At 43.1% G+C, this 10,731-nt stretch overlaps 1 protein-coding gene across 2 annotated transcripts; it reads right to left on the reverse strand.

Annotated features, from left to right (window-relative positions):
* Window positions 1-1,012: 1,012 nt before the first annotated feature.
* LOC111929856 (natural killer cells antigen CD94-like) lies at window positions 1,013-10,362 on the reverse strand. Of its 2 annotated transcripts, none has more exons than XM_023927659.2 (7): window positions 10,210-10,362; window positions 5,866-5,940; window positions 4,697-4,795; window positions 3,926-4,063; window positions 3,411-3,562; window positions 2,845-2,957; window positions 1,013-2,246 (listed from the first exon to the last, which is right to left on the reverse strand). In XM_023927659.2, the coding sequence occupies exons 1-7, from the start codon at window positions 10,289-10,291 to the stop codon at window positions 2,114-2,116; spliced, it is 792 nt and encodes a 263-aa protein (XP_023783427.1). In that variant the 5' UTR covers window positions 10,292-10,362; the 3' UTR covers window positions 1,013-2,113. The 2 variants fall into 2 exon arrangements, with proteins under 2 accessions (XP_023783427.1, XP_023783417.1); XM_023927649.2 differs by having other exon boundaries at window positions 1,013-2,249.
* Window positions 10,363-10,731: the final 369 nt, after the last annotated feature.

The following is a 10,731-nucleotide window of genomic DNA, read 5'->3' on the forward strand; positions in this document are numbered from 1 at the left end:
TTACAGTGGTTTGTATCTAAATATTGAGACATTAAAAGTCTTTTTCATCTCAGGCACCATTTTGGTGAAAAAAAAATTTGAAGCGAAGTAAAACATTCAGGTTTTGAACATGAAAAAACTGTTTAATCATAATGTTGGGGCTGACATGAAACAGGACATTTGATCCAAAAAAGAATGTTTTTCCCTTTCTAATGCCTCATAATGGGTCAGACTTTATAAAAGAGGTTACAGTGAAAGCTCTTAAGAAATCTGACTCCTCAGGGATAGCATCTTCTTCAGTGATGTTAAGAAAAGAAGAGTCAAGCTGCAAACTCTGACAACTTGCTTTACTCAGAGTGGAGTTTGATGAAGTACTTCAATGGTAATTTCTTTTTTCTTTTTAAATAAGTGACTGCTTAAATTGTAGGTGAGAGCTTAAGGAAGGCCCTGCAAAAACTTGTTTAATTACATGAATAATAGCAAAAAGGTCCAAATAGTAGATGTTTTGTGAATATTGTTAAAACCTAAACACCACAACTAATTTGAGAAAATCCAGCATGCAGGAGTTAGTTTTTCTTGTTAAATTCAGCATGAATCAAGAAAGATGTGCCATAAAACCAGAAATTGTCAACTCTACTGCATGGAGAAGGGTGTGCTGTGAGTACCCTGAAAATTTCTCAGCAAAGAGAAATTCTCTCTCTATAAAGCATGTATTATATAGGTATAGACTATTATCTTACTCATTTTAGACTCTTTCCTTTTCTTTGCTTCTCTATAGAATGAGCAAACCAATCCTCTTCCCCCCACATGCTGTGAATTTGGGGGATTTTTGTTGTTTCCTCTTACATAACAGCAGTTTCTCATCAGTCTTGAGCTCCTGATGCTGCATTCTGTGGGGTAAATCTGTGTTGGGATTTTTTTGTTGTTATTGTTTGAAGGGAAGTCCCTGAGGGGACAGTTCACTTTTTAATCTGCAGCCCTAAAGTGATGAACATTAACCCTCCCCAGGCATGTGCAGGCGTGAAAAAACATCTCTGTGAAACTGCAGCTGCTTTTATTTGTGTGTATCACAACAAAGATGAGGTAAAGGCTCACCATCTCAAAAGCCACGTTACATTTGTTTCTCTTCTCATTGCTGTAAGGACTTAAATTCCAGTCAGTGCCATTTTTGTTAGAGTAACACCTTCAATTCATGACATTTCTTTAATTTTGTCAAATAATATGAATCTAATAAAAGCGCTGGGTCAGAGTGCTCTTAGCATTTGTGTTCTAGACCCAGAAATAGTATTTATTCATGACACTTCAATGCCTAAGTAATGCATTTACTGAATGGATTCCCAGGCATTCATTTCACCAGTCTTATGGCTCATTATAGCATAACTGTGGTTGGAATTTACAATGTAACGGGACAAAATATAGGTGGAGAGGAAGGTGATAAACTTCATTTCCTTGCACTGCAATGTTGTCTTACAGTCCAAGCCCCTTCCCTAGTTAATCCCTTCAGATTCCAAGGCTCAGCACCAGAAGAAGATGGGAGCAGTCAGCAGATTAACCACGATTGTTACAAGTCACTCCATGCCTGATCTGCTGTCTACACCCAGTAGCTCTGCAGCAGCTTTAAATAAGACACTGTCCAATAAATGCATTTTTTTTCCAGCCCTCAAGTGGCTTCTGTGAGTCACAGTTAGACCCCAAGGAAAAGAAAACAAATCCACAGGCTTCAGAAAACACTAAAATCCTGAAACCCAACTAAGAATTCCTCAGCTCAGCAGCTGTCTGCGGGCAGAGGTGACAGCAGTGGGCCCAGCACACTCTTCATCCCCCACAGGGGCTGTAATTCCTGCACATCACACGGTTCACGTGCACAGGGCTCCTCCTCACAAGTATCTCTTCTCCTCTGACCTTTCCTGAGGCAGCTGCTGCCAAAATCTGTCTGTGTGAAGGCTCAGCACCCCAAAATCCTCATGTGCCAGCTTACAGCCCTGTTAAAGGGCCTGTCTTCTGACTTCTTAGAGAGCACAGCAAAGTGCAAATTTCCCTGCAAGTCTGATCAAAACTATTTACACCACAAGTTGGTTTGTCTGTAAAATGGGTCTTCTGACAAGAAGCTCTGCCTGTTGTCTGGAAATGCAGCTCAGAGCACCAGCAAAGTTGCGTTCTTCTTACAGATCCACTCCTTTAATGTCTGGCAGTTATCTGCCTGGATCACATTTTTCCTTCTGTAAACGGCACAGTTCTTGTCAGCCTTGATGCTTCTTAGAGCTGTCCTGCTGAGAGACCAAAAGGAATGCAGTTGTCAGCTTTAAACTCAGCTTTAAACTCATCCTGGTGGTGCTCTGAGTGAGAGGGGGGATGATGCCCACTCCAGCAGCCCCTTGAAGCACAGCAGCTGTGCAGAGGTGGGTTGGGCACCCCCAGCAGGGACTGCTGGCTTCTGAGGGATGGATGCTCGGGATTATTTGTGTTACAAGGATAAGGATCCTCCCCATGCAGCCACAATGCTGAAGAAAGCTGCTCGGGTCCCAGCCAATGCTATGTGACAGGCATCACCTTCAACAGGGGCATGGTCTGTAAAGTGAGAGTTTGTTGGCAGGGATTTCAGCAGAAGTGTGTAATAATATCTCTGCATTAATAAATGCATGAGCTGTGGCTGTGGTTGGTCCTGGAGGCAGAAATCAGTTTCCAAAAGTGCCCAGCAGGAATCTGTTGACCTGAAACTGGGCATGAAATAGACTGAATACGTACCTGTGGCTGCAGGGTTAGATTTGTGCTTTGGGTAATTAGCTCAGATTCAGAGCTGTATTTCCAAGCAGGATTACCACACTTGCTTTTCCTAAAGATATCCTCCCCCCCACAAATCATCACCTCTGTTTTTTTACTGTGTGATCTTCCACTGAACTCCATGTTTTCTCCATGTCTTCAGTGTCCAAGCCAATCCAAATATATTTGGTATCTTTGTCTTTGTTGTCTATAAATTCCTGTGGAATGATTAGAAGGATGTTACCTGACAGAAGAACTTTCCTGCTGTGCCTAGGTCACTGTCCTGCCTCATTCACAGCTTTATTTCCTCTTGAAGAGCAAGGACAGGGATGCAGCCACGGCAGAGCAGCCTCTTACATCAGCCCATACACATGACCAGGCTCCTCTCTTCCCAGAGCCAAGTGGTAGAAACGAGTGGAAAGTCACCAGCATTTCCTCCTCCCAGTCAAAACTACTCTGGCTTCCACACATGGCATCTTTTGTGCTTCTCCTCTTCAGCTCTGCTCTGCTGACATTCCCAAACCCAGCTCCTGTGCAGGGAGGGTCAGATCCTTTCCCTGGTGGGGGGCTCTTGCTTGTCTACCTGTACTTTTGACATCCAGGCCATTTTCTCTTGGAGAAATGTTTGGCTAAGGCCTGTCACATGCTTTTAGGGCTGCTGCAAGACTCACCATCTCAATTTCATCCTCAATGACAAGCAGCTGGGATTTCCTGGCCAGGCAGTTTTTCTGGCTGTCCTCCCAGCTCCTGGCCTCCTCAGAGAAGAAGTAACATCTGCTCCTGTGCAGCTGCCACCCGGCGGGACACAGCTCACATGTTGTCCCTATGGGTGGACAGGGGCAACCTTTAGCTCCTACAATTAATGGAATTGCTCCTCCTTTTTATGAACCATTGTCTGGGAAGTGTTCTCCAGGACAAGAGGAGGATATATGGCATTTGTGACAGCATCTCCTGGCAGAAAGAAACGTAATGAAAATACTGGAAACTATACCAAAAGAGGAGTGAGACTATCATGGTTAAAATGTTAGTTTAGATTTTGCTATCACTGCTCTGCAGGAACATCATGCTTCCTGGGTAGCACCAATGACTTCCCATAAACTGCAGGGAGTCAGAGAAATGGGAACAGAGACAACAGAGCTTTGCACACCACATGTCCCCTGTGCTGAGAAGGACTAATGTGCCTTACCCTGTCCATTTTCACACAGCTCCGCCATGAGCCATTTCAAGAGTGCTGCTGAGTCAGTCCTCTCTGAAATGTTACTGCTGCTGTTGTTCAGACCATACTGGGGCAAACTTTCCGATTTTCCCGCTCTGCCCTTCAAAACTTGAAGGGCCCAAAGTGAGCAAAAAAAAAAAAAAAAAGGAAAAAAAAAGAAAGAGAGAGATCATGGTTAACAACAAAGATAAAGAAATAAAGAAATTCAGTCTTTGTACCCAGTGCTGTACAGTGAATGTGAGGATGTTTCTGTGTACATTGCCTGGTACAGAAACAGCTGTGAGCAAACTCAGTGAGTAAAGCTCAGTGAGCAAAGCCCTCCTGAGAAGATGTTTGTGAAATGGCCTGGCTTGGAAAGACTTTAAAGATCATTTCATTCCAAACCCCTGCTATGGGCAGAGACACCTTCCATTATTCCAGGTTGTTCAGAGCCCCCTCCAGCCTGGCCTTGGACACTGCCAGGGATGGGGCAGCCACAGCTTCTCCAAGGATCCTGTGCCACGGACTCACCACCCTCACAGAGAAGAATTTCTTCCTCATATCCAACCTACATCTGCTGTCTGTCAGTGTGAAGCCATTGTCCCTTGTCCTGTCACTCCAGGCCCTTGTCAAGTATTTCCTGTATTTGTGTACAAGTTGACACCTTTTAGTGCGACACTAAGGGAATTTTTCTCTCAGCTCTTTCAGAGGTTTAAGCATGTCTGCAATGAAGGGATGAAGCAGGAGGAAGGATCTACTCACATTGCTTGGCCTGTATGGCCACGACTCCCAGTAGGATGAGCACGAGGACTGCCAGAACCAGCGCCACGTAGAACCAGGCTGAGCACCTGTGCCGACAGTCTGGAGGGAGGCAGGAGGAAGAGCAGCTTAATGTCCTGGCACTCTTAAAATTATCACTGGGTAAACAACAGAGAACTCATCTGCCTAAAATCAGTCTGCTGCCAGGAGGATGCAGTGGCATTTTACTTATTGAAAATCTGCATCCGTTTTGCATACATGGAAGTGAAATCAAAACATTTGATCACATAGAGCAAGTGATTGTCAAACGTTAAGAATTTGCCTTTTCTCCTTTGACTTATTTTTCTCAAGCATTGCCTCCTCACACCTACCCACACACACCCTGCAGGACCTTGCAGAGCAATTCAGGGAAAGTATCAAGGATGGGCTGGGGTGTCAGGGATAGGCTGTGGAGTGTTCCTCCTCTCTGTTTCCAAATGTTGTTGTTCCTGTCCTGCACCTCAAAGATAACTTCCCTAAATGCATCAGAAAAAAAGCCCCATGCTGACACTCCCAGACACAGGGAAGTCCATCAAAGCAAGTATCTCTGCAGCTGTTTGGCATTCATCCTGTGTTGGAGGGAAACACTCAGGAAGCTTCAGAACCTGAGGAAATTTGGGGTAAAGGTTTCATGAGACACAGACTTGCACTGTCATAACCTGTGTTTCCCTGACCTTGCCTGTATGAGATGAGCAACTGCTCCGTCCTCTGGCTTCCTGAACTATCTGGTATAATGTTCCCTTTCCCTGGCAGGCAGGTCCTTCAGTCCAGGAAGGGTGAGAATCATCACCAGGGCACTAATGGCACACAGACCTGCATTACTCTGCTTCCAAAGCCAAATGCATCCCTGGGACTCTTCCTGAAGGAGGGCTCTAAAAAAAAATGGAATTCTACTTTGCTTTACTGCATTTTCCATGCAGGGCACAAAGGCATTTTTAGAAATTATTTTTAAAACACGTCTATCAATATTTGGGGAAGTGAAGAATCTGAGAACCCAGCAGAAAAAAAAAGCAGCAGATGAAATGATAGATCAGTCCTTCATTGAAAGAGTGTACATAAAGGCTCATAACAGGTTTCACTGTTGGGCAATAGGAAAAACTAGATCTATAATTAGTAACCAAATTGTACAGTACCAGGAGCGGAAGTCTCTGCTCTGCTGTTTCCATGGGGTCTCTTCACGTGCAGCTCAGCGTATGTGATCGTGCTTCCTGTAAGGAGAGGGCAATGCTCACATTTGTGGCTGTGCAAATCACCAAATAGAGGAACAATAAAGGCTGAGCCTCTATGAAAAGGGGTGTGTGTTTGCAGGGCTGCCTGTTCAGCATTTTTCTTTTCCTAGGCAACAACAGGCAAGATGATGATTTACCACTTCCTCCTGCTGTCAGCAGGAAAAGCCTCCTCCATACGCTTTGAACTGTTGGGTGCTGTGTGGCTGGAGCAGGAGCCAGACAAACAGGCTGAAGGATGGGAAAGACCTGGATCCTATCCATGGCAAGCATCCCATCTGTTGCTAAGCCATCTCAGAAGGTACCACAGGGGCTGGAGGGGCACCAGACCTGTGACTGCTTTGTGGGGCAGAGAGATGCCAAAAGGAAAACCAGCATTTAGAGAAATGCTGCTGCAGCAAGGTAACTCCTGCGGGCATTCCTGACTCGTGACTGTTTATCCAAGGATATTACAGGTGGTGCTTGTAGCAGCAGAGGAATGGACCTGATGGCTGAAGACATCCTTTTCCAAAAGCACATTGCCGAAACAGAACCAAAAAGGGCATTAAAATCTCACGGTGTGGGTTCAAGGCACATGGATTCTTTCTGAACATGTTTTCAGTATCATTTGCCTGGGTATTTTGCAGAGCTACTGGTTAGTCTTATGGAAGATATCTGGACCTTTGGGACGCTGCTTTTGCTTCCGTAAATGGAGAGATTTTATCCATCTGTATCAAGAATAAGCTTCTGTGCTACCACCCTAGTTTGTGACTACTGGGGCTTTTAAAAAGAACTGTTGTATTAAACTTCACTGATCAGGGAAAACCTTGGCAGAAGAAGAGATTCTCATTAGGTTAAAATGAGGCAGCATTTCATATGAGAATTGCTGAAGTGTGGAGAGGTTTTACAGTTAAACAAAAACACTGAGAATCTGATTGGCAAATAAGGGTAATTCATGTACGGAGACAGTCTACACTTTAGAGAATCTGACCTAACACATTTGGTTTTTTGCTTTATTTCAATTTATTAGTTCAATGAACTGCAGAAAATTTGTAAATTAAATGTAATTGTTCTCAAATCAAATACCTTAAAAGTTTTTCTTCTTAGAATGTAAATAATTTTCCAAAAACACTCAGGACTTTTAAACTTTTAAATGCACTAGCCCTGTAAACAGAGGTATTTCTAAAATAAGTACTTTAGACATTCTTCTACTATTAGTAAATAATTTGTCTCTCAAATGAACATTTATTCCTTTAAAGAATCTCTAAGTCTCTAAGTCTGTAAAAAAAATAATTATCAATGCAAGCTGAATATTTAAACAGTTATTCCTTCTATTACAGTGTGTATGGGCACATGATTATTTGAATGTGAATCCTCAGAAGTCAGCAGGGGGTTTTAAATTACCACATAAGCTTAATTCTGCCGGATGCTTCCACACCCTCACCTAATTCAACAACAAGGTGGAGATCTCTGTCAGTCACTAAAACTGAAATTTCACTTCCCTATGCCTGTTGTCAGGTGCAGAAAAACATCTCTGTTTATTGGAAGCTTCTGTTTGGTGAAAGTGCAGACAGCGAGTGCTGCTGGGGGGGTGTCAGCAGTAGCGTGGCCAGCAGGAGCAGGGATATCGTTCTTCCCCTGTACTCAGCACTGGTGAGGCCGCTCCATGAGTGCTGTGTCCAGTTCTGGCCTCTCAGTTCAGGAAGGATGTTGAGACGCTTGAGCGCATCCAGAGGAGGCAACGAGGCTGGTGAGGGGCTGGGAACACAAACCCTGTGAGGAATGGCTGAGGGAGATGGGGTTGTTTAGCCTGGAGAAAAGGAGACTCAGAGGTGACCTTATCACTCTCTACAACCTCCTGAGAGGTGGCTGTAGTCAGGTGGGGGTCAGTCTCTTTTCCAGGCAGCAATTGACAGAATGAGAGGACACAGACTTAAGCTGAGCCAAGGGAAATTTAGGTTGGACGTTAGGAAAAAGTTCTTCATGGAAAGGGTGATAAAATACTGGAATGTTCTGCCTGGGGAGATGGTGGAGTCACCATCCCTGGATGTGTTTAAAGAAAGACTGGATACGGCATTTGGTGCCATGGTTTAGTTGAGGCGTTAGGGCTGGGTTGGACTCGATGACCTTGAAGGTCTCTTCCAACCCAGTGATTCTGTGATTAGAGAATGTTGTGTCCAGATGTGGGCCAGCACCTCCAGGGGTCTGGGGGAAGCTGGAGAGGCTCCAGGTGGACCTGATCAACACCCGGAGCAGCCCAAGAGGTTAAGAAAGGGAATAAGAAGTTAAGGGCACAACCAATAGCAAGCTACAACTACTTGTGGGTTAGTTTGGTGATGGATTTGAACTTTACTTGGCTTGTTATTCTCCCAAGGAAAGTTTTGTGTAGCCACTCACAATTTATTATCAGGCAACTCTCAAATTATCTGTGAGGGAACCAGGACACAAAAGACTACTGGAGTCTTTCACTGGAAAATGGATTCCCAGGTGTCTTTATCCTTGCTGGGATTTGGGAACACTTTTCTACTTTTGAATACCTGTTTTGAAGCACCTGCACAGTAAAGCACCTGCACCTACCATAGTGCCATTGCTAAATCCTCCTCAATACCATCTGGCAGAGCAGCCAAGAATCCCCTCGTCCTTGTCATTCAGAGCCCCCGAGTGACAGCTGAAGTCCAATTGTAAGTCCAAGCCCAGTCAAACAAAATATATTTGAGTATAATCAGACATAAGAGTGGGGAAGGTGAGACTGGGAGCTATAAACAGTGAAGAAAATATTATGTAAGAGATTTTTGTCTCTATATAATTGAGACAGCATAACCAAGACTTGTAGAAATATTGGGTGAATCTCTAGTGCCTGTTTGTTAAAGGAGATGGAAGCACTGGACTATGAACAGAAGAACATCCACAAAAATGATAAGCATTTTTGAGAAGTTAAATATTTAAAGGGAAAAGGGCATTGAGAAATCACTTAATTACCATGGCCAGTAACTTCATGTGAGAAAATATCAAGAGTTAAAATCAGTTCAACAAAAGTTTCCTAAGAGCCATCCACACGTTAATGATAAATTTCATTGGAACTGTCCTGTCCAAAATTGAGCTTTTCCTTTAGGCAGCATGATTTAGGAATAGTTTTGGATATCTTCTAATCAAGATTTGATGTCTGTCTCCCTTCACAAATAAGTTTTATCACTTTGGATACTGGGTAAAATTACAGGCAAGCCCTCTTTGTGTTGCACAGGTTACAGCAGTGCAAACAACATCCATGGGTGCATGGACACACAGTCTAAGGTAGTATTTCATATCATAAATATAATAAAGTGAACTTATTTTTATCTTTTCAATACCAGTCTTGTAAAAATATATGAAAGGTATTCTTTTCTGTCATTTAAGTGCATGTGTTCAGAGCACTGTCATCACTATTAATCTCCATTCTAAGTAGAACATTTAAAAATGTTCATTACACAATGCTATTTCCTTAAGGGATTAAATACATTAATTACTAATGAAAGCATGAAGATATCCTTAGTTGATGCCACAAGCATTTCCTATTTGCTCATAATAATCTTTCATTCATATTAGATGTGATCCAATTTTAGAATTTTGTCCAAATGCTTTCATGAATGAATTTTTTTCCAAGTAGTAGAAATGTTACTTCTTCAGAAAATTTAATTTAGAACATCTCCTTACCCTGAATATTGGCTCAATCCTTTGGGTTGTTTTTACAAATATAGGAAGTGATCACAGATTGATAATTTGCTTCTGGAGAATCACCACTGGAAAATTAAAGAGAAAGAGCAGGAAGTTTTTAGGGGACATTCACTACTTCCTTCAGTGACAGTGACTACACTTTTGACTGCCACTAGTTTCCTGATTTACTGGTTAATTTACTGCTCCTTTTCCATGAACATAAACACTGATCTGATTTGTGGGCTAGGTAGTAATTCAGTGGAGCATTGTCTTGATCATATTACTCATTTAAAAAGAAACATTACGCTCATTATTCAAACAATGAACACTTTTTCTTTCTCATTCTGTTACTTAAAGCCTGGGACCAGACCTGAGCTGCTGCTCGTTGGTGATTGTGATTTGGGAGCAGCTTGGCTGATTTGTACTGCAAGGATCTCATCCACTATTCCAACTTCTTGCCCTTCCCATGCAGCGTCCTATGGCCTTCTTCTAGTCTTACCCAATTTAAAATGTGAGACAGAAAGAGAGAAAAAGAGAGAGAGCGCACAAGAGAGCAAACAGTGCATACCCAAGATGTTTTACCTGGGTTTGATGTTCCTGAAGGAGTGTGTGGCCTTTCCCTCGGCAGCATTGCCACGGCCGCATAGGTGACATCCCCTGCCATGCGTGAGCCTGTCCCTCGGAGCTATGGATAGAGCAGCTTCACCACAATCATTTGCATGCTGTCTCAGCTTTGCCTGCCTCCAGAACAGTCACACGCTGTGCTATGGCTCTGAGGAAGGCTGAGAAACACTAAAAAGGAAGTCACTAAGTCACCTCTTTTAGTGCAGCTTCAAAGACTGTTTTCAGCCACTGTTCTTCTTGCCTTTCAGAATAAGCGAGAAAATGAAGATTACACTAATAGATATTAAAAAACCTTATTGGTCAAAGCAGAGGGAATTTACTAAGGAATGCCCAAAAATGGATTTACACAGGTATGAAAGGTTTGCTGGTTCTCATGAGAATAGAGGGTACAATTTGTGCTGTGGCTGTTCTGTGCTCCTCTGCATGATCTTACACAGCCTATTCACCTGAAAGGAAGATAAACAAGAAGAACATGTATCA

The sequence above is a fragment of the Cyanistes caeruleus genome, chromosome 4 (assembly GCF_971803275.1).
Source record: "Cyanistes caeruleus chromosome 4, bCyaCae1.hap1.1, whole genome shotgun sequence".
NCBI classification, from domain to species: Eukaryota; Metazoa; Chordata; class Aves; order Passeriformes; family Paridae; genus Cyanistes; species Cyanistes caeruleus.

Coding starts and splice junctions, on each gene's coding strand:
- LOC111929856 (XM_023927649.2), bottom strand. CDS start 10,291: ATGGCAGGGGATGTCACCTATGCGGCCGTGGCAATGCTGCCGAGGGAA. Junction 3,563..3,925: donor GCTGTGTGAAAATGGACAGG/GTAAGGCACATT, acceptor GTCCACCCATAG/GGACAACATGTGAGCTGTGT. Junction 2,958..3,410: donor TTGAGGATGAAATTGAGATG/GTGAGTCTTGCA, acceptor ATCATTCCACAG/GAATTTATAGACAACAAAGA.